The 24,862-nt window shown below is 36.8% G+C and overlaps 2 protein-coding genes across 2 annotated transcripts in view; one reads left to right on the top strand and one right to left on the bottom strand.

Annotated features, from left to right (window-relative positions):
- Positions 1-5,841, bottom strand: part of LOC125230099 (G protein-coupled receptor kinase 1) — an 86,415-nt gene extending 80,574 nt beyond the window's left edge. The window contains exon 1 of the mRNA XM_048135117.1: positions 5,364-5,841. Coding sequence (XP_047991074.1) covers positions 5,364-5,476 — 113 coding nt within the window. The 5' untranslated portion in view covers positions 5,477-5,841. The remainder of the gene's footprint in view (positions 1-5,363) is intronic.
- Positions 5,842-6,802: 961 nt separating this feature from the next.
- The window catches only part of LOC125230052 (ATP-binding cassette sub-family B member 6), a 39,392-nt gene continuing 21,332 nt past the window's right edge, over positions 6,803-24,862 (top strand). The window contains 4 exon segments of the mRNA XM_048135037.1: positions 6,803-6,896; positions 6,899-6,950; positions 13,029-13,173; positions 18,564-18,763. Of these exon segments, the coding sequence (XP_047990994.1) occupies positions 6,803-6,896; positions 6,899-6,950; positions 13,029-13,173; positions 18,564-18,763 (491 nt within the window).

Here is a 24,862-nt window from a genome sequence, read left to right as displayed (position 1 = left end):
TTCGGGGAGGTGGGAAGACGCTTGAGGGAGAGGGGTCTGGATCCTCGCTCTGGGACCTTCCTGATGCAAAGGTTATCCATCGCGGTTCAACGCGGTAATGCGGCAAGCGTTATGGGTACCTTTGCATCGGGAGGCTCACGGGGGGGCTTGCTAGGTTAGGTTTAATTATGTATCTGTGTATGTTTTTGTGTGTGTGTAATTAGGTTAGATCTAGTTTTTAAGTGCTTGCATGTATTTGCTGATTTTGAATTGTTTTGGCTTTTGGTTTTTTGGTAAATAAAATTGTATTTTTAGTAAAGTGTAACTACTTTCCAGTATCTACATTCGTTTTCTGGCCGATAACTGAAAAAACAAAACGGGGTTTATTTCTTATTTAACAGAAATTAATGAAATTTAATATTCGGAACCATAAGTAACGTATTAGGTAATCTTAATTACAAAAAAAAAAAGAAATTTATAATATTCAAAAACTACGGAACCATAAACAAAAATAATTTTGAAATCTTTTGATATTTTTTCGGAGTTAATCTTTTAGTGAACATACATAAATATAATTTCAGCTCCCACTTTACATGTAGGGGGGTACCCTAATAAAACATTTTTTTCCATTTTTTATTTTTGCACTTTGTCGGCGTGATTCATATACATATTGGTACCAAATTTCAACTTTCTAGTGCTAACGGTTACTGAGATTATCCGCGGACGGACGGACGGACGGACGGACGGACGGACGGACGGACGGACGGACGGACGGACGGACGGACGGACGGACGGACGGACGGACAGACAGACATGGCGAAACTATAAGGGTTCCTAGTTGACTACGGAACCCTAAAAAATGGACAAATGCGAACCCGAATACATAACCTCCTTCTTTTTCGGTAAAGAAGTCGGTTGAAAAAATATACTTACATACAGTGGCCATCAGCCTGCAGCCAGGGCGCGCAAAAATATTGGCGTGTTCAGATATTTTTGAGCACCTTGACCGCTGCTATATATTATATCTGATGGCGACTGCATCAATAATCAATATTTAAGAAAATTGATGTCAGTTTATTCTAGCTAAATGTGGACACGACACGACTCAGTCATCACCCTATTTGGTTTAACGATCTAAATAAGCGGTATCTCCGCCACGACTGAGTGTTAATGTTAATTGTTGGTAAGTGTTTAATGACTTCTTCGATTAGATATTTTATAAGGTAAATGGGTTTTTGCTTTTTGGACGTTCACTTCCATGATTCATGCGTTGATTAAACTCGTTTTTTGAGTATCAGTGTGTATTAGCTCAAATTTCAAATTGCGGCTAATGAGGTATCTACAGAGGTATATTTTAGACTGGGACTGTGCAAAAAGTAGTTAAGCATTAAATAACCAACAGTTCTCTTTAGCAATTAATGGTTTGAAAGAAACCGAAATTTTGATATAGCAATGGCAAGTTGCTAGCCCATCACTCACATTACAATTGAACCAAAATCCCAGAGTCAACTTCTCAGTCGTTCCCTCATGGCTGAGGATCGTGATCAACAGTGATTTTTTTCCATTTGACGCGGTCTAGGGCCATATGGACTGCCATCTGCATGGAACCACAAGCTTTTTCCACGGAGTCAGCCCACCTTATCGGTATTCCACCCCTGGAGCGTCGGCCTTCGACTTTGCCGAGCATAAATGTTCCTTTGGAGAGTGTACTCATGCGTTCTAATGATATGCCCAAGAGCCAAATAGTAGAGAGCCGCTTGGTGATATTCAGTTTCAGCGGTATTGACTCGTTTGTTCTAAAACCAGTCTATGGGATCCTGAGCATCCGTCTCCAGCACCACATCAACTTCTACGACACCCACGATAAGGAGGAAAGGGTGGTGAAATTCTTAGCCCGTCACCACATGGGACGTATAAAATTCAAATCATGAGCTTTAAACCTACATGGATTTGGACACTGAATCACACACAGCTAACTGTCGCCATGTTAGCGTGTCCGAATGAATGGGTACGACATGCGATCGTAAATCTGTTGTTCTAATAAGAGCGCGTGCGAAACCGTGCGGCAGTTTGAACCGCATGACCGGAGAATTGACGGAGATTACATTACGTAGTTAGATACGCCATCGCGTGCCGTGTGCTGCCGGCATCAGAAAAGAATAGCACCACCCCATCTCTTCCCGTGGGTGTCGTAAATGTCGTAATATAAGACAACTAAGGGAACACCGATGGTGGCAAAATATGCAGTATGAACACGAGCAAGGCTCGCCCGTATTCTTAGCTGCTTGCTCACGAGACCTGTGCAGTGTGCACACCGCCACCGCAAAGAAAAAGATACGCCATCGCCACTCAGGAGATCATTACTTTATTGACAAGAGCGCAGCGTAGTTCTACGATTAAACTCGATTTGCTTTTTGTATGTCCGGATGTTCTCCTCTTCAGGTCGCAATTCTCAACCGATACTCGTTAAACTCTGCGACCAGATTATATTGTTTTCTTTTTTGCTGATCCAGTTTTTGGAAACTTAAAGAGTCAATAACGTGTCTGGAGCTTAGGACGATTGTGACATTACTGTAATAAATAATGACGTAAAAAACTAAGTGTTTTTAACCTTTGCGTTTTATAAGCGTGTCGCGAAGGTCTGCAGCTCACAGAACCACTACTTATAAATTAGAATAGCTTCAGCATCTGTCATACTACAAAAGCTGGTGGCTTAGCGGTAAGAGCATGCTGTTTTTAATCCGTGGGTCGTGGATCAAACCCCAGCTGCCATTTAATATTTCCAGTCACTTTTTGGTGAAGAAAAGTATCGTGAGGAAACCGGACTGTTCCCAAGAAGGAAGTGCCCGGATAACGCAAGTTATACGCAAGTAGGATGATGGTGTATCTGTCATACTACTATGCAATCTGGCGTACCGGTACTCATACATGTTCATACACGTCTATTATGGGGTATATGATGAAACACACGAAATGAGCTATATCTGATTTAACCTGAGTAAGTATATTAACTACTTGAATGTTTTTTGTGACTGCCAAATGGTATTCAGGTTCAGTAAAATTAAAAAAGATTGTAGGTAAGTATAACTTATGTTGTCTGATGTTGCAAGTAGTGGGTTTTCTAATTTTAAATTAAAATTAAATAAATTAATTTTTAAATAAATTCAATTGTATATAAAATATAGGTTTGTATTTTGATGAAATAGCAATTGGTATTTGGGTATTCTTTAGTTACAGTAGTAGCAGTAGGTAGAAATTTAGGAATATGAACTAATTCTTTGTCCCATCTTTGGTTCAGTGATGTAAAAAATAAGAAGAAAAGCATTATCGCTCCAAGAAAAAATAACCATATTAAAAGTTTACGATAAAAAAATCACATTTTTTTCACGTTTAATACGATTTCCCGTATAATACGCTTTTTTGGCTGGGTCCCCTCAGAATCGTTTTAAGCGGGTTCTACTGTAATTAGTAAATAAACAAAAGCAAGACAATTGGAACAAAATAATGGCTTGTAAAAATAGGCTATTTGAAAGTAAACATCATAACAGAAGTGCAATCAAAGAGAGATAAGTGTGTTTGTATCATCTTTGTGTACTAACCAAACATGACAAGGACTGAAACATTAATTGTACTACTTATAGCAGAGGTGGGCAAAGTATACCCTGTGAAAGGATTTTATGCAGCCCCAATACATCTAAAATGATGTGTATTTTGGCAGTTTTGGCACAAATTTGGCCCTCTCTTCAAGTTTGGACAAGATTGTTGTTGATGGGCTAAAACTTGGTATGGTGGGGTACAGCATTTTCGCAATCTTTTCAATCCATACTAATATTATAAATGGGAAGGTGTGTGTGTCTGTTTGTTTGTCCGTCTTTCACGGCAAAACGGAGCGACAAATTGACGTGATTTTTTAATTGGAGATAGTTGAAGGGATGGAAAGTGACATAGGCTACATTTTGTCTCTTTCTAACGCGAGCGAAGCCGCGGGCAAAAGCTAGTTATAAATAAACCTGGCCAAGAGCATGTTGGGCCACACTGTCACAAGTGTCCTCATTTTAAGAGTTAAAAGTACAGCGCCATCTCTCTAGAACAGACAGGTATGGATACAAGCTTTAAGGGTTCTAGTTGACTGTGGAATGGGTTCATGAAAGTAGGATTGTGGTTGGCTGAATAGGTAAAAGTTAAGTTTTGCCAATTTCCTGAACCCTTGAGCCACAATGTGAATGTGTTTCAGTAAAATGTCCCACTTTGTTGGTTACCATTAAGGCAAGATTTACTTGTATCTTTATATGAATAAACTGACAAAGAGGCTTTATAGCAACCAACAAAGTGAGACATTTTCCAGTGCACACTCACAAATCATACATTGGTCAAAAGTAAGTTCTTGGCAATAAAACAATGACATGTATTAACTTTTCAGTCAACATTAGTTTTAGACTATCTATAGAAGATAACTTCAACCATGAAGAAGAACTGACAATGAGAAACCAGGGGTTACCAGATCCGGAACTGCGGTTCAAATGTGAATTGCTAACCTATAGTCACACAGACCGTGTTTAGTCTTCTGCCTTTTACAGTTAGACTAATGGTATATATCTCAAAAACCATGACATATTCATTAAGATCAAATTTGTTTGATGTGATAGCTAATGAGATGTGATATCACCCCTTTTCATTTTGGCATTGGTTTAAAGAGACACCCGGTATATGTGCATTTCCATAGCAAAAGGGTACTAATGATGTTTGCATAATGACCTTTTAGTTTGTGAAACATTGCATACATAGTAGCTAACCACAACTAATTTAATACAGAAGTAAATCACAGTTTCAACCCAGAACTTTACATCACTAAGTTTAGTGGTTTAATTGATTTTATTCATTTTGAAAATGTTTTATATAAAAAAACTGATTTCCTTTTTACAAAAGTATTCTATCTTAGATCAAATCATTTCACTACTCGATTCTTGCTAATTTGATATGATTCATCCCATCACTAGACAGAAAAGAACTGCCTTGACTAACTGGTATGCAGTTGTATTGTATGAAACCTGACTAATAATAAAACATTTTTTGTCAAAATATTATCCAGTCAAAATATTTTTTGACTGGATAATATTCTTATTTATCTTTACCTACACACATTTTCTACTTGTATAGTTTTCTAATAAGATAAATAAATTTAGTATAAAGCTTATTAGAATCTTATAGCAGGATTTTCATCCTATAGATTCAACCATGTGTCTTGGTTCAAAATAGTGTTAACATCCAAACGTATTTTTTGTAAACAATGATCCAGATGATAGACGTACAGCTACAGCATGTAAACATACACCTTTCCACTTCACCTAGTCAAGGAACTCAAGGATCCAGAAACGAACTTTTACCTTGGATCTGGTAAAACTATTTTTTTACTAGCTCGTGCTGCAGGAGTGCATTTAGACTTTTCCATAGCCATCAAGTAGCTGACGTCGGCCAGCACTGCTTCGAGGTCCGCCATTTTGAGAGTAGATTTATCGCCTTCACTAGAGAAAAACTAAACAACACTTCACAACACAAACACCGCCCGAATTACTCGCGTATTCAACGACAGTCATAACTTTCCACACATGACCACTGAACAGTCTTTCATTAAAACATTTGTTGATGAATGGTGACACATGCTGATCATTTACATTTTCGTTATTTATTCCACAAATCGACAAAGTAGACAACACTGCCGTGTATATACGAAATGTTCTGTATAATATGTGTTACACATTCGCGGTTTCCAAGCCTATTCCTGACAGAAAACCACAATCGCGATCGCGACAATTAATAAATTCGCCATCACCCGCCCGTCATCTCACAACTGACACGCACGATACCATCATTACCATCGTAATCATTCGGTCGAGAATCGCCATTGCAATAATTTCATTCATTCGTTCAATAATCAGTTCTCATTCGGTCAGATTTTAAGCCTTTCTTACACTATCAATAATATTGTGTCGTGGTCATTGCTGGTCAACAATACAAATGTAGAAGTGGTGGCATAATAAGAAAAGAAAATATTATTTTCTGACGATTATCGTTTAAAATGTAATTTTATCTAATTCCTTGAGCAAATGTCTTGTTGAGTTGTATAGTGTCTACCTTCCTTAAATAACAATCGATAGTTTACAGCGTTTCTAACAAGGGCTCAAATATGGCATAATCTTATTTTAAAAAAAACAGCTGACATTGGCAGTGTCATATCGATTGTCATTGTCAAACAGATTGTCATTGTCACTAATTTCAATTCGATTTTTAGTTTCATTCGTATTGAATGCGTAATGAAATCGTGATTAAGTATTTTTTTACACGCGCACTTTAGGAAAAGATTCGCGCTATTGACCCGGCTTCTCAAATATTATTGTAAGTATTACACTGGGACCTTCCTTAATAACATTGGTTTTTGGATGTCCGGCACGTAGCTTGTAGTTTTATTTATGTATTTATTCAACTTAATATTTAAGCGAAAACTATTTCACATTCAGTGTAATCAAGTATTACATACTTACAGTTCAACTATATTGGTCTTCTCAAAGTTAAAATCGATTTGCTATTATTTTTAAGTTAGGTAATCTAACATAATAATAGCAGGAAAATTACTGAAATTTTAACTAGCAAGATATCTTTTAGGAATCCACGTTTTTCTTTAGTTTTATGTTACTAAACACGTGCAAGAGCGAAAGCTGTTATTGACCAAAATATGATTGTAATATCCTTGAAAAGAAATATAACTTTTAATTTAAAACTTGTAATAAGACTTGACTAAATATGTATATTTTTTTATTTCAGAAACATGATGGAATACTGCCCTCCAAATGTTACATTGGGGGAAATATGGGTGGACCATGGAATTTCCCAGTGTTTTATGGAAACGGTTTCTGCAGCAATCATGGTGGATTTCTACTAGTTTTTGGCTTAGTACAAGTCATAATGTACAATAGGTAAGTTATTAAATGTTTGAAATTTTGATGTATTTCATTCTCCTTCAGAGTGTCTTGAAGGCAATGATAAATGGTAAATCATTGAAGTTGGAATTGTTGATTAAATGATTTTCCATCACAAGATAATCTTTATGTTTCATGTACAATAAGAAGTTATTTCTCTAAAGTTCCAACTGAAACGCTGTTTGAATTGGATAGGATATCATTTATTTCATGTAAAGTTAAAGGAGGTTCTCTTAAGCAAAACCACAATTACAAACTGTATAAAAAAATTAGCTTTTAGAATCAGTTCTGTGCCTAAATATAATTTATTGTATTTATTATGTGAACTATCTACTCTTCGATTTTTTCTTACATTTTGCTACCCTGAGGTTGTCTAGAGGTCATATAAAAAGAGCTTTTTTGTGGTAAACCTTTCTGTTGTATATTTAGGCAAATGTTTTCAACTTTTACTGAGTAGGTACTCAGTATGTCAGTGTTTTGGGTGTGGGATTGATTTCATTATTCCCGCACCCAAAAGTCTAATCTGTGCACATCATAGCATTTATCCCAGTTTCAATCTCAGTTATGGGTGTTAATCACAAGGTTTTCTAATGTATGTAACTTCGGAACTCTATTTAGGTGTCTAAATTGACATAATTAAATAACAATTATTATTGATCCGCTTAACAAAGCATCCACTAACATTAATAGTCCATTATAATAAACTGGAGATCATTGTTTGAAATAGAACTTATCTTATCAACAATTATAATATGTCTGATAATTGCAAATTATTTATACATTCATAGCTCAATACCAGTGGCGGGGCGTGAAAATTTTCGTTGGTAAAGCCGGAGGGGTTTTGGCATCTGTTTTGAATGGACTTATACAGATACTAGAGAATTTTAGGGAACCCGTTGGGAATCGAGTTGTATCGACGCTCCGCCACTGCTCAATACACGACTGAATGTTGTACATGTACAGTCAACAACACAGCTGTGAATACAGATAAAGTGCCAAATATATGTATACAGAACTTTATTAGCCAGCGTTCCCACTTAAGCGTTGCGTGTCTCGGGGCGCGCAACGGACGTCCGCGCCACGCCACCTGGGGCGCGTCTTACGTCCTTCCTATACAAAATGTACTGAGGAGACGTTTTTTGAATTACACTGAAGCGGCGTGGCGCAGACGTCCGTTGCGCGCCCCGAGACACGCGACGCTCTGATGTGGCCGGTCCCTTATAGTATGAATTTTCTGAGATGAATTTGGCTTTTGCCGTAATCTGTTAAACAAAAGCCTTTGTTTCTATTATTCACAGCGGCTAGCTTTCCACAGCACGTGCTAAAGTCTCAGTGTAGTTAAAAACCAACTATCATGATAACAATAAGGTTCAAATTTATGAAATAGTTTACAGTACGCAGGTAACTTTTTTTGAAGATGACAAAACGTGTTATCTCCGAAAGGGCTTTTTATGGATTTGAACCTTATTGTTATCATGATAGTTGCTTTTTAACTACACTGAGACTTTAGCACTGAGACTGTGGAAACGGGAGCTAGCCGCCGTGAATAATAGAAACAAAGGCTTTTGTTTAACAGATGACGGCAAAAGCCAAAAAGTCATCTCAGAAAATTCATACTATACAAGTATACATGTACATTAAGATTTGTATACATATTTTTGGCAGTTTTTCTGTATTCACAGCTGTGTTGTTGACTGTACATACATTGATTATCTCCTATGGAATGGGTATGTATGTTATGTCATACAGCATTTTATATATTGTTGATATTTATATTATGATAAGATATTTACTTTAACCAAGTCACGTAGAAAGACATATCTTTTTTAATCGCAAATTCCTGGCAATCAATAACCCTAAACAGATAACTTCTAAACACACCGATTACCAATGGCTCAAAGGACGTAAGAGACTTGAATCTTTTCCATTAAGTTTTGAGTCTTGAGCTATCTTGTCTCTTACGCCCTTTGAGCATACCCTTTTTTTTTTGTCGGAGTGGGGAATGCATTACGCACCGTCCCCCAAGCCGCGGGAAGGCCTTGATGGGGGGGTGTGTGGGACTCCCTCCTTCGGCCCCCTCTCTTATCGAGAGGGAGGGAAAGAGGTTTACCCACTAAACCCCACTTCGGCGTTTCGCCCTCTGTGCCGTTCGCGAGAGCGTCATGGGATCATCGGGTCTCCTCTGTCCACCATGGTGCCCTCCGGCAGCCTCGAATTATTTCAGGCCACCCGCACAAGGGAGGAAGAGATCAGAAACGCTTGATCCCTCCCTCGACGGGGTTAGTGGGGCCGGTGCAATGCTGAGCATACCCTAGACGTAACATAACTAGCCAAGTCATATCATACCACCGTCCACAAAATAGGGGGTATCGCTTTCGGCTTCATAAGATTTTTAAGGCTCATGTACTGATTGCACATGCTTATTTCTTATCTCAGTGAATCAATAATTTTCGCGTAAATTAATAATAAGTCAATCAATGTTTCTTATATATTTTTTTATCGTAATTATTTGATAATCATGAGATGTGACATAAAAAGTAGGACAAGGTACAGGCAGCTGCAGAGGAAAGTAGACCCCCTTGCATACAAATTTGCATGCAAGGGCGTCTACTTTTCTCTGTAGCTGACTGTGCCTAGCCAACATCACAATCGCTGACGCTTCGTAACTTTCGTGAGCGTTTCGTAGTCCTACCTAGCTCTCCCTATCGGTCTTCTGTAGTGGTACGACAGAGCTAGATCAGAATCAGAATCAGAATCAGAATAGTTTATTTGCTAGAATACTTAAAATTAACATATCGTACATGATGTTGAGGTACATTAGGTGACAGTATTCAGTCGGTGAACGACATGCAAAAATTATAAAAACATGAAAACATTATCAACACGATAGCATTTTCATAATATACCTTAATACAATTACAGTCAATGCAAAAATCACAATAAAATTACAATGCAAATTAAAATAAAATAAATGTAGTCAAGATAATTATAAAATTAGTACATGTCAGTCATTATAATTAAAGTAACAGTTTAAAGTCCATAAATTCCTTAATACTATAAAAACAATTGTCGTTTAGCCATTTGGTCAGCACTATCGAAAATCTATTATAATCCATTTGCCTCATATCATCAGGAAGGTTGTTATATAAGACAATGCACATATTATACGCATTCTTGCGATAGATCGCAGTATGACAAGGGGCTGATACAAAAGGCCAATGTATTGAGCTCTTTGGTTACCTGCAAATACATCAGATCTATATCTAAAGAGCTCGGGATGTTTTTTGACAAACAGACATGCTTTTTTTATGTACATGCACGGTAGTGGTAAAATATTTAATTTTTTAAAGACTGGAATGCAGCTATCAGGAATCGAAATATTGGCAATGGCACGAATGCACTTTTTTTGTCTTATAAAAGCTCTAATTGCGTCAACGGAATTGCCCCAAAGTAAGAGCCCATAGTTCAGTACTGAAGCTACATATCCATGATATGCCGTGATAGCAGCTTCAGCTGAAACAGTCATTCTAAGCTTTTTTATGGCAAACACAAAACTGTCCAACTTTTTACACACATAATCTACATGAATTTTCCAGTTTAGATTTTTGTCTATATGTAGACCTAAAAATTTTATGTCATCACAACTATCTATTTCTATATTCTTAAAATTAATATTCAAGTCTCGTGTTCGGGCATTGTATGATTCAAATTGTATAAAATGTGTCTTATTTAAGTTAATATTTAGATTATTACTATTAGTCCATTCGCATATTTCAGCTAAAAACTTATTTATGTTTTCTTCATATGACGCAATGTCGTCGCCTTTTACCATCACAGTTGTATCGTCTGCAAATAAGATGCACTCGGGAGTGATTGCTCGAGGGAGATCGTTGATATATGTAATAAAGAGCAACGGACCTAAATTACTTCCCTGAGGCACTCCCCACAGGTTTTCACGATAATCGGAAACAAAATTCTGCTTTACAAATTTGTTACCAACTTTGACTATTTTTGAGATCTCGGTACGCTGTTTTCTACCTTCTAAGTAAGTTTTGAGCCACGCATGCGCAGGACCTCTAATGCCGTAGGTTTCAAGTTTTCTTAGGAGTATGGAATGATTTACACTGTCAAACGCCTTGCTTAGGTCTAGAAATATTGACATAATAGGTACTTTATTATTGTTAGCTTCGGTTATATACTTGATAAAGTTAAAACAAGCTAATTGAAAGATTGCGTTTCGATCGCCACGTTTCGACAACGATTGTCACTTTGGCATGGCATGGTACCTAAGTACTATTACAGGTTGACATATTTTACATTGAATGTTTGTTGCGCAATATTATGTAAATTTATCTAACATTTACCTGATGATGAAAATTGACGATGTACGATGGGAAACCGAAATTCGGTCAAAATTAACACACTATACCTACATAATAACATTACATAAGTACGTAATGGACCTTATTTTGCTGCAATAAGGAACAGTTCGTATCAAACAAAAGCTGTCGATTGATGTTTCAACACACATATTACCTATTGGACTATAAGAGCCCAGAGCCGCTAGAGCTTCCTCATATTCTCAAGAATGAAACTTTGGGATAATGTAGAGTTCGTATCGACGTTGAATTTCTGTAATAGAAAATACTGTTAGGATTTGATAATCATCAATTCCTAACCATTTCCGCCGGTCGTAACGTTTACCAGACGCTTGAAAGTCTCTCTTACTTACCCTAATTTCTCAAGCTACGGCCGGCGCAAATGGTTAGGAAATGATGATTATCAATTCTTAACAGTATTTTCTAACACATATATAAAAATCAGCCTTGAGAATTTAAGGAAAGTTTGTGTTTAAAAGCGTTATAGCAAAAAAATGTTCGACAGGCCGAAGTAGGTAATATGCAGACATTATACGTCGATATCGATACAAACTCTGCAATATCCCAAAGTTTCAAAGGTCTGGGCTCTTATTCATATTATATCTGTTTGCTTTTGCCCGTGACGATGACGCATACATTACGTGTTTCACAATTCCTATCAATACTATAGCGATAAAGGGGTGGTTAGAGCACATAGGTACCAGTGGCGGCTGGTGAAAACTTCTGCTAGGCAAAAAGAAACGCACACTAAGCAAAAAGAAATCTACCTTGACATGAGGTACTTCAATCAATTTTAGGCAAGCCGGTGGGAATCGGCTTGTATGGACCAGCGCGCTGCTGATAGGTACTATATTTGATATCCTACCTATTATTCGTACGCCCCCACCAGTCTAATAAAATTGGCGTTATTTATTGCTAAACAATACTACGAGAAACTATTATAGTATAGATATGAATTATGACTAATTGTTTTAACTTTAAAGCATGATCTTTCGTAGATTGCGGATTGCGGGCAAATTATGCTCTTGAAACCCTCGCAACGCTCAATGTTACTCTTTTAGAACCTCTCGTTACGCCCATGGTTCATTTTTGATATTTTTCGCTTCTTCGGGTCTTAATAACACGAGCGAGACACACATACCTAAAACAAATTTGCAATGTAAATAAAAGGTAGCATAATTAGGGCTAGCACATAATTGTCGCGAGAGTATGTCGCCGCGACAGAGATGACACGTCTTTGTCTAATAGGCTTGTTTCCTACACTTAAAATAAAATATTTTATGCAGTGCACGAAATTAAGCACCACATAATTAGACGAAAAATATGAACAGTAGTTATGTTTAAACATAATTTCTATTTAATAAGTCAAAGAGAAAGATATAAGTAAATGAATTGAACGTGACGTCACTTCTTATTTCATAGTAATTCCATATTAGCAAATCGTTTTGACAGTTAAAAAGAAGCTGATTTGACTAGTAGGAAACTAGCCTATTGTACTTTTAAATTTTAATGACATAATGACAGGTAGTCTATATGGCGGCGACATACTCTCGCGACAATCATGTGCTTGCCCTACAGGCGGACTTATCGCTGTAAGCGATCTCCACCAGACAACCTTAAGGTAGCGTTATACATTATCGTTAAACTACTACTACTTGGTAGTCAGTTTCTTAAATAACTAAAAATTTCTTTTCAGATATGCGACGGAGGTGGTGGATGTGCGATCCTCAAGACTATTTTGTGTACAGATTCTTTTTACGCTGTTCGTTCCGGTGTTAGCTGTAGCAAGGTTTCTATTACAAGCGTTTGTGTTTAAAGGAGGACAGATATATGGATATATGGTAAGATATACCAAAGAGGATCGAGTATAGATAGTTACTGTCAAAGTAAAATGTGTAATCAACTAATCACGTCCACAGACTGCCATCTCTCGACAGAGGCTTAAAACTTTTGAACCCCAGTTTTGACAATTTGGCCCATATCGTTAGCTTGATATGATTTAGATTTTTTTATTTCATGATAAAAATTTAACTATAAATTTGTTACATGCCAAAGTTATGTTTATCTTCTCATCATGGTAGTCAAAAATTACATTATAAATTGAAAATAATAAAATGAATAGTTTCTCCCAATAAGGATCGTCATTTACAAAGAGAAATACACAAAGCATAATAAAATTAACAAATGAAATAAAATCCGAAGTCAGTGTAATCAAATGCATGCTATCACAAATTCAATTCCATGTACTCATCCACAGAGTACGGAGGGTTATCTAACAAAAGGTTTCTCAATTTGCGCTTAAATGCTTATGTGTTAAAATGTCGAATATTAACCCTTTACCGCATATGGTTCCAAATTTGGAACGTAATGTTATTTTCCTCGTAAATCAATTGAAATGTCATTTGTTTTGCTCAACTTCTACCGGGTAGAAAGTACGCATACTACGGAACATTTTCTGTACTTGTTATGACTTCTATCTAGTCAGTGGTCCATGAAACGTTTTCATTTCTACCGACGTTCGGCAATTTTTAGTTGCAAGTGCGATCTACAACTTTGATATACGATTTTCGTGATTGTATTCAGTGTAATAAATATATTTTAAGTAGTAATTATTAAAACAATGGATGCCGCATGATTTTATGGTAAAACGCGTAAGTATTTATATTTAAATTACTATGTATGATGTCGGTAAAGTATGTTCCTAAAATGGAACACTATGCGTTATAGGTAAAATAGATTAGACTAATGTGGAACTGTATGCATTAGTGATTTTTTTGTGAGTTTGACAAATATGGAACTTCATGCAGTCAGTGTTTCGTACATATATTATTTTACTTAAAGTGTTTTAAAATAAAATAAAAAATAGTCTATTTCCAAAAAAAAATCAACAATTTAAAATTTACATATTAATATTTTAAGCGGGTTACTCACGTATTAAGTCGATATAGCGTTCGACATGTTTCGGCTCAATTTCGAGAACCTTTCTCAAGAGTAGCGACACCCCGCCTTTACATGTCGAGAGCGCGACGCATACAAATATGTATGAGTCTCACGGGAGTTTTATAGTTAAAATTTAAAATTTACAGTTTAGGTATCGTATTACAAACATTGTAGCCTGAAATCGCATATATATTGCCACAAATGCAGATGTTATTTTTGCCTAAACAAAGACCGCAATTGTTTCCAGATTTTTCACGTAAAATGATTTATTGACGACATTGTTTTTCATGTAAAAAGTTTATTTTTATATTGTCTTCAAGTGCTTTGGTTTTCTTTTTCACGCGAAATTATTAAAAGTAAAAAACGTTTTTTGAAACTATTTTTTTTTGTCATCTTCGTTCCCATACATATTACCGCATACTGTTCCAAATAAGACCGGGGACACGGCATAGCCATTGATGCATATAGTTCCTAATCTGGAACTGGTGGTTTTTTACTAATATTTCTAATTAGGTTGAATTTAGATTTTTTTCATAATTTTTATTTTATTACGTTTATGTTATTTTATCACATATGTTTAATTCGTAGAGATTAAAAAATCCATGCGGTAAAGGGTTAATATTAGCGCCATCTAGCCGAGCGTTCCCCAAAGGTGTAACGCCATCTAGGTCACCGTACCTTTTTCTCTATGGCTTTGAGATACGTTTTTTTCTTAGACTTTATCCGTCTATACGGATACGGTCTAAGGATACGGATTACATATGTCTTTGGATATACGCATAATTAAATTACATAACCGAGCAAAAATATGAGGCACTTTGTTAGATTAGGCTGGCAATGTAGTACAGTCGAGTGCACATTTTTACAAACCAACATTCCAAATACATGTATACAATACACGTCCTTGCTGTCATTGTCTTACGCCGTGGCTTGCGTGGGCGACGGTCGCGCGATGGTCGCGCGACGGCGATGCGACGCATACGAAATCAAGCCTTATACGACCGTCGCCCACGCAAGACACGGCGTTAGAATTTGGCATGTTGACTTATGAAGATGTTTGTGAAGTCAGCCGTACGAATCCATTTTTAACCCCCGACGCAAAATGGGGTGTTATAAGTTTGACGTGTCTCTGTCTGTGGCATCGTAGCTCCCGAACGGATGAACCGATTTAGATTTAGTTTTTTTTTTGTTTGAAAACTGAGTTAGTCGGGAGTGTTCTTAGCCATGTTTCATGAAAATCGGTCCACTATGTCGGGGTTTTTTTCAAAATTTTAATTTTTACCCATTCTACATTACCATAGTGCTATACCATACAGTGAATAGTTCTTTATAGTAGATGCATACCTAAAAGAACAATTGCCTACACAGTTCCATTTTAGACTGCTTGCTACATTAAATAAGTTTGATTCTAGCAGTTAGGTGACGTAAAATTGGTAATTGATATAAAGAATTAGACTTATATGGACCGGTATATAGACCGTGATTACCTTTTTGATTTTTGTCTGTTGCATACATCATGATGACGCAAAAGGTTTTCCGTGATCATGATGCATGCAACTGCGTCGAAATATCGGGAGCTCGACAAAAAACAAAAATCGATCTATATCCCGGTCAGTAAAAGTCTAATGAAAATAACCGTGAATCATTCAAAACTCTCACTGCTATAATGAATATAATGATGAATACAATACAATAAACCGGCCAAGAGCGTGTCGGGCCACGCTCAGTGTAGGGTTCCGTAGTTTTCCGTATTTTTCTCAAAAACTACTGAACCTATCAAGTTCAAAATAATTTTCCTAGAAAGTCTTTATAAAGTTCTACATTTGTGATTTTTTTCATATTTTTTAAACATATGGTTCAAAAGTTAGAGGGGGGGGACGCACTTTTTTTTTCCTTTAGGAGCGATTATTTCCGAAAATATTAATATTATCAAAAAACGATCTTAGTAAACCCTTATTCATTTTTAAATACCTATCCAAAAATAAATCACACGTTGGGGTTGGTATGAAAAAAAATATCAGCCCCCACTTTACATGTAGGGGGGGTACCCTAATAAAACATTTTTTTCCATTTTTTATTTTTGCACTTTGTCGGCGTGATTGATATACATATTGGTACCAAATTTCAGCTTTCTAGTGCTAACGGTTACTGAGATTATCCGCGGACGGACGGACGGACGGACGGACGGACGGACGGACGGACGGACGGACGGACGGACGGACAGACAGACATGGCGAAACTATAAGGGTTCCTAGTTGACTACGGAACCCTAAAAATGAGATAAAATTCATAATAGTCGTGATGACTGTATTTGAAATCTTATTGTATTTTTTCTACTCTCGAACTGTTATTCGTCGTTTACAGGGTCGTGCATGGATCTTTAAAACCCTACATAAAAGGCATGCGCGCAGTATCGAAAAAACTGAAAACGCATTGTTTGGCTCTGTAACCATGGCAACACATTGTTATAACGATACTCATAGCTGGGCATTAACTCGTTAATCCGTTAATCGTTAATTAACGAAGTTAACATTTCGATTAACGGATTAACTTTTAAGTTAACTTTAAAAAATGTTAACGGATCCGTTAACTTCCGTTAAATTTCATCGAGTCCGTTAATCGTTAATCCAGCACCCCAAGCGGCTCCCTGCGCCGCGAAAACCACGTTCTTATTGCTACTGTAAAAGCCCGTAGTACGGCAAAACCTAGGATTTATCGGTAAAAGCAGATCCGTCGGTTATAAACAGTCTAAAGACCAATTGGCGACTTTGGATCACCCATCGAGATCTTCTAAATTTTATTAGGCGTGCTAGATCGATCACTAACCTGGGAATAGAGTGCAATCATCAGGCATGACAGACAAATCGCGCAACCGACGCATCGAGTTAGAGTCCGGCGCGGGACTTAGATTATCGTGACCCACAGCATCGAGTTGTCATTTCAAATCTCAATCTGAAGAACCGACGCACCACGATCGCAACCGCATGAATGACCCAATAATTACCAATCCGAAGTAAAACCTAGGATTTAGCCAACCAACGGCGGTAAAAGCCCGATGAGACCGTAATTATTACATTTCGGTTTTTTACTGATTTGCGTCACAGGTTTTAATGGTTTTTGGTGGATACTTAGTAAATAGAAATACATAATACCTACAGTGAAGTCCTACTTTTATGACGTGTTAACGGATTATCGATTAACTGTAACTTCCGTTAAATGTACCGAAATGTATCGCTTTAACGATTAACGAAGTTAACTTTTTAAGTAACGGATTAACGATTATCGAAGTTAACTATTTGATTAACGGTGCCCAGCTATGACGATACTGCGCGCGTGCACGGGAAGGCTTTGAGCAGCTGAGCTGACAGTGCAAACCTTTGCGTCAAAATACAGGAAACAGTGTGAATTTCACGAAAGTTATTAAAAAAAAAACTATTGAAAACTAAGTGCGTGGTCGTAGAAAATGTATTTAAAATATGTACCAATAGGCACATTATTCAGCCGTTTCTCGTCCTTTCCCGTTAATAAAGTACCTACCTATTTACTTAAATGCCCGTACTATATAATTGAATGTAGGTACCGATCACTCTTTTAATGAGGTCAGAGGAAATACGATAAAGAATCGATAATTTTCTGAATATACATTATCAAGACACGCAGTAGTGTGTCCAGCCAAGTTGTACGAAAAAGGAACTGGCGATTTTAACCTGTAGTATGAATAACCTTGAAAGGAGTTGAAAATTGTTTGGTTAAGGTTAAGTTGAAGATGCTCCATAAGCAGTTCGGCTCCTACCAACCTGCCTCGTTACTATTAGCACAATATAGGACCAGTAGCATAGATTAGATATAAGAAGATCATACCATCCCATACATTAAAATGCGACCGCCTAAGAACGCGCTTACACTACACCACACATAGATGGCGCCACAAAAAAATACCTTGTTGCCATCGATTATTTGTAGATTGGCGTTAAGTGTCACTTTCGAGCCATAAATCTACAAGTATAATGTATCGGATGGTATGATGTTCTTATATTTAATATATGCCAGTAGTAACTCTTTTAACAAACGTACGCCGCGCGGTATGTACCTGTACCTATCTATGCGCGTATACCTACTCGTATTATACCGTCCTATTAGTGCATTACTAACTACATACCATTGCCGCGTTTATTGCATACGCACCAAATAACTATGGAGCAAACGCGGTAATGGTATGTAAATTGCTTGGAATTGTGTTGCTCGTGTAAGAGCACCATAAAATTCACAAATGAAATTCTTTCTTTTCCAGATCCTAGCATTAGTGATAACAGTAGTAATGTTCCCACTATCAGCCTACTTGGCTGTCTTAGAAAGGCGGTTTCTCCTGCCGTCCGTACCACCAAGAGGCCATGGGTTTGTGCTACTAGTCTTCTGGGCGCTGATCTTCGTGTCTGAAAACCTGTCCTTCCTGAATTTGAATAAGGAAGGCTGGTGGTGGCATTTGAAAAAGTAAGTTTTGTCCTCATCTTGTATTTCCTCATTTTAGATATTTGATTTGGACAGGTTAGCTACTGAAAATTTACGGCTTTCAACTGGTTGGACCAAAGTTGAATTGTGGCTGTTACTGACTGAATGCCAGTGTTTTCTTTTGTTACGGGCTACGGTCAGATTGCTCGCTGAATACCTGATAATGTGTACCTTATGACACCTTTTAGCTTGGTCAACGAACGATTCTAGATGGAATGGCCGAAAGCAGAAAGTTTCACTACGGGATGTTGTTAGGGGTAGTCAGGAGACATACATACTAAAAGTCCTCGGACTTTGGACGTGAGCTCGAAGAGGGGGGGTTTAAAAAAGGTCCCATTTTTTGGTTTTTTGCTCATATTTCAAAAACTTGCGTCATACGAAATTTTGGTTTACTACACTTTGAAAGCTTATAAAATTCTCTATAACTTTGATCTAGAAACTTTTTTCTTTTCAACTATTATTCTCAACATTATCTAGTATGAGCTCCTAAAAACTGTTAATTTTTTAAAAATCGTTTTCCCCCCACTTTTTGCTTCATACATTGCTCCATATCTTGAAAAATATTTATCTTAGACAAAAGTTTTCTTACAAAATCTTGTAGATCATTCAAATACCTTTCATAATATGTGTACATATGCTTCTGGGTCATGTACCGTTGAATAATTATACGACTTTAAAACGAAATAAAACAACAAATGTATGTGATAAACGTGTAAAATATGTATTTCATGAACATGATTGTATTACGATGCTGTATAAATGCATTCACACAACAGGTAACAATACAATTAGCTGTACATAAAGGCCTTCTCACACCCACATCTACCACTACTACAATCTGTGGTGCACCGGCAAAATATTAACTTCAGTATTTCTTCCGGAGCAGCTGGTACTTTGGTTTACACAGGAATCAGTAAGTTGCTTTCGTTCCGTGCCCATCCCCATTCACCATCCTCCTTGCGTTATCCCGGCATTTGCCACGGCTCATGGGAGCCTGGGGTCCACTTTGACAACTAATCCCAAGATTTGGCGTAGGCACTAGTTTTACGAAAGTGACTGCCATCTGACTTTCCAACCCGAAGGGTAACTAGAACTCATTGGAATTAGTCCGGTTTCCTCACGATGTTTTCCTTCACCGAAAAGCGACTGGCAAATATCAAATGACATTTCGCACATAAGTTCAGAAAAAGTCATTGGTACGAGCCGGGTTCGAACCCGCAACCTCCGGATCGAAAGTCAACGACACCCCCAGGATAGAGGAAGACACTGATGATAACGGCGGGGAGGATATTGTCTAAGATACAGTTGTCACATCTGATCCAGATGACATGGAAGAAACAGTTTCAATTTGTTTGATTTATTTGGGACAACAAACACAGTAACACACAAGGTTATAATAGAGAATTGCAGTGTTGACAGTAGTAAGGTGTGAGACCGACAGCATTTCAAACAAACAAAGAAGACCGATTAGTATCATCCCGCCCAAAGAGGCAGCGAGTAAATTAAAACACGTGTAAGTTATATCCATACCTCCTAAGGATACTGAGGCAAGTGTAAACTCATGATTTTACAGAGGAGAGCCGTTCAAAGGTACAAAGTAACATAACTAACATATTTGTTCACGTAATAACATAAAAATTCGGATTTGTTTTAACGAAATCAATGAGGTTATTTCTGCATTCATGAGAATTTCAAATTTATAACAGTTTATGATTTAAGAGTACTTGATTTCTAAGTACGAGTATTTTAGCGCACTTGGTCCAGTATTCGTATAAAAATTTTTTAACCGACTTTAAAAAGGAGGATTTTTGTATGTATGTTACTCGATATCTCCGAGAATCGTGGACCGATTTTGAAATTTTTTTGATCGAACGGGTATTTCGAGATGGTGAAAATTGGCACCAAGTTGGGGTCTGATGATGGGATCTTGGAGAAACGCGAACTCTTCAAATGTTATAGGCACATGTAATGTTTTTAATGTATTTTTCAAAGGTACACCAGTATTTACGCCTGATGGTAATAATTTTATGTGGCTGAGCTGATGATGGAAGGTCAACTCTCAATGGTTAGGAGTTAAAGGATAATTCTTTCACTACTGTACATATAGGATTGATACATATAATATCAATAGGAACCACTAAAAATCAACAAATAAATAAACTTTTTAACAAAAAATAAAACCGCCTTAAAAAAAGCGGTTACAAAACACAGAAATAAAAAGCAAAAAATAATTTTTGAATTTTTTTCTTTTTTTTGCAATTTAAACATCCAAATTATAAACAAATCAATTATTTTTGGAGTCTAAAGCCACCTGAGTATGGTTTGGGGCCAAACAGGCAATATAGCAAGGCGACGAACAGCTCTGGTCGACTACAAAAATATTTGATTTGTTTATAAGAGTACTTGATCCAGTATACGAGTATTTTAGCGCACTTGGTCCAGTATTCGTCAATTTCTACGTGTTTAAAAACCTTTTTTTGAAGGCGGTTTTATTTTTACGTTAAAATTTGATTTAAAGTAGAATAGTAGTAGAAAACTTTTAAGAGTTAGGACATAATTGTAACTTAAGCTGTTATTTGCAGTTTTTACCTCTGAAACTAAGTTAGTTAGTTGTATTAGTATTCCACACTTTTTTACCTCCCTCGCTAATATACCAATGACTTTTTTCTGAACTTATGTGCGAAATGTCATTTGATATTTGCCAGTCGCTTTTCGGTGAAGGAAAACATCGTGAGGAAACCGGACTAATTCCAATAAGTCCTAGTTACCCTTCGGGTTGGAAAGTAAGAAGGCAGTCGCTTTCGTAAAACTAGTGCCTACGCCAAATCTTGGGATTAGTTGTCAAAGTGGACCCCAGGCTCCCATGAGCCGTGGCAAATGCCGGGATAACGCAAGGAGGATGATGAATGGGGATGGCACGGAACGAAAGCAACTTACTGATTCCTGTGCAAACCAAAGTACCAGCTGCTCCGGAAGAAATACTGAAGTCAATATTTTGCCGGTGCACCACAGATTGTAGTAGTGGTAGATGTGGGTGTGAGAAGGCCTTTATATACAGCTAATTGTATTGTTACCTGTTGTGTGAATGCATTTATACAGCATCGTAATACAATCATGTTCATGAAATACATATTTTACACGTTTATCACATACATTTGTTGTTTCATTTCGTTTTAAAGTCGTATAATTATTCAACGGTACATGACCCAGAAGCATATGTACACATATTATGAAAGGTATTTGAATGATCTACAAGATTTTTTAAGAAAACTTTTGTCTAAGATAAATATTTTGCAAGATATGGAGCAATGTATGAAGCAAAAAGTGGGGGGGAAACGATTTTTAAAAAATTAACAGTTTTTAGGTGCTCATACCTAGATAATGGTTGAGAATAGCAAAAAAAATTTCTAGATCAAAGTTATAGAGAATTTTATAAGCTTTCAAGGTGTGGTAAACCAAAATTTCGTATGACGCATAGTTTTTGAAATATGAGCAAAAAACCAAAAAATGGGACCTTTTTTCATCCCCCCCTCTTCGAGCTCACGTCCAAAGTCCGAGGACTTTTAGTATGTATGTCTCCTGACTACCCCTAACAACATCCCGTAGTGAAACTTTCTGCTTTCGGCCATTCCACCTAGACCCCCCTTTTGAGCATTCATTGACTGATCTATTTGTACTTATAATAAGCTCTTTTTCCTGTGTGTTGTATTATTTTCTGGTACAATAAAGTGTTTTACTACTACTACTACTACCTTTTTGTTCTTTACAATTACACCGGTCAAATCTTACATGAAAATCGGCTAAAAAAACAAAGTGTGATGTAAAGCTGTATTTTTGGTATGTTATTTGGAGTCCTTGGGGGAATGTAAGACTATATTTTGCAAGCAAAAAAAAAAAGTGTGCTAACTTCGTAATTAAAAAAAAAAGTAAAAAAATCGGACTTTTTTTGGTTTTTATTTTTTTATTAAAAAACTATGCGTTTTTGGTCAAAAATTGCTTTGTAATGTTGAAAGCGCATTAAATTTCAAACAGTTTGACATCTTTTTTATCAATGTCCGTCAAATAGTTTTCGAGATATGAAGCGTCAAAAAAGGTTAATTTTTGACGCATTTATAAAATGTAGCGTTTTGCCAATATTTTTAGACAAATATCTGCAAAATACTTCATGATATGATATATATTGCAATATAACATTGTATAAAATTTATTTTGCTTTAGTTTTAGTGCAAATAAAGGTCAGTAAGACGAATAGTTACTTTGGTAAACAAAAAAAAATCTATAAATAGAGAAGCCAAGAGTCTGGTAGATTGGTTAAGGTAAAATAGTTTACGCTAAAAGTTTTAGGTTGAAAGTGCTATCTATTCGATCTTACTTTCTTTGATATCCGTTTATCTGAAAAAATTGTCTAAGCTAACTTTGCATCGATTTGACTATTACTAATGAAGAAATAAAATACAGTAAAATTTTGAAGTTTAGTAAATTAGAAAAATAAAACAGAATTAGTTACATTTTCTTTTTGAGGGTCCTGGTTCTGCATCTTGATGGCACGACTCCTGTAGTGATAGAAAGTCCACTTGAGTTGTATTTGACCACCAATTGCTGTGGAATAAACTACGGGAACGGAAAGCGCCTACGCCAATTATTAAGGTACTGGAGAAGTGGTATTCCCAGCAGAAGAACATAGTAAGATGGAATTCAACTCTGTCCACAGCCAGCGGGCTAAACTGTGGCGTGAGACAAGGAGGCAGTATTTCTCCGGCTCTCTTCAGCGTGTACATGGATGGGCTGTCGCAGGCTTTGACCAGTACCGAGGTTGGCTGCTCCATCAATGGGCAAATGATAAATCACATCGCATATGCAGACGATATGGTCCTACTAGCACCATCTGTGGGAGCTATGCGTAAGTTACTTGCAGAATGCGAGAGATACGCCAGCCAGCATAACATGAGATAAAATCCGGACAAGTCTGAATTTATGCTCATGGAGGCAGCACATATGCCCACACATGTACCACCTCTTTTGCTTGATGGACTTCAATTGCGGAGAGTACACGAAGTCAAATATCTTGGCCACATCTTGTTGTCCAGTTTAAAAGACCAGGAGGACATAGAAAGGCAGAGGCGAGCCACCGCAGTAAGGGCAAACATGTTGGCTAGAAGATTCGCCAAATGTAGTGACAGCGTAAAAAAACAGCTGTTCCTCAGTTTTTGTACAAGCGTGTATACTGTCGAGTTATGGTCCGACTACACCTGCGCGGCGGTGAAAGACCTGCGCGTGCAATACAACACATGTAGTATGTTAGTCAGTTCTAAAGTTCTGTCACAAAGGTTTTAAGTGATAAAAACTTTATTGACAGATATTTCTTACTATGCATGTGCATGGTTTGAATTGAAAGCTCATTTCATACTGAATAAATTGCAATATTACTTAAAGTACTTTGCTGTCACAGTTTCGCGTGGTTCCTTGTAACATCTGAAAATTTGGTAAAAAAAAACAAGTCAAGAAACACGCGACCTCTTCCGGACGTTTTTATTTTTTATTTATTTTTGGTTGGCTTAATATGCTTTAATGATACTTATTATAAACGCTGGGTCTTTTATCTTTAAGTTTGTATATGATTTTTGTGAATTAAATGAACAATATTGCTACTGTACAACGTTTTGTTGCACATTCCCGTTGATGATTGTGAAATCTAAGCGTTTTACTGAAAAGTACCCAAGTTCTAAAGGTTACTAGCAGTCTTAAAGATTTCTAGGAAAATGAAATACCAGTAATTCAATATGCCCAAATTGAGAGAACTCATACTAAAAAAATAATTATTTTATTTGGCTAATGTAACAATGTTTTTTCTTCCTTTTGCGAAGTCTATTTTTCCGCGTGCTGACGTCTATCGACAAACTCAAAGTAATCAAGGATTCTTAAAAATCACGATCTACATTTTCGATCGTTTATATCACATTTTAATAAGTATAAAACAGGTTTTGATATCATGTATTTTTTATTGAATAAAAACCTTTATATACAATTTTATCAGCAGTTAAAGCATTTGTGACAGAACTTTAGGACCGACTAAGTATGTAC

Source organism: Leguminivora glycinivorella, chromosome 10 (genome assembly GCF_023078275.1).
Source record: "Leguminivora glycinivorella isolate SPB_JAAS2020 chromosome 10, LegGlyc_1.1, whole genome shotgun sequence".
In the NCBI taxonomy this organism is placed as follows: Eukaryota; Metazoa; Arthropoda; class Insecta; order Lepidoptera; family Tortricidae; genus Leguminivora; species Leguminivora glycinivorella.
This window is presented reverse-complemented; position numbering and strand designations above follow the sequence as displayed.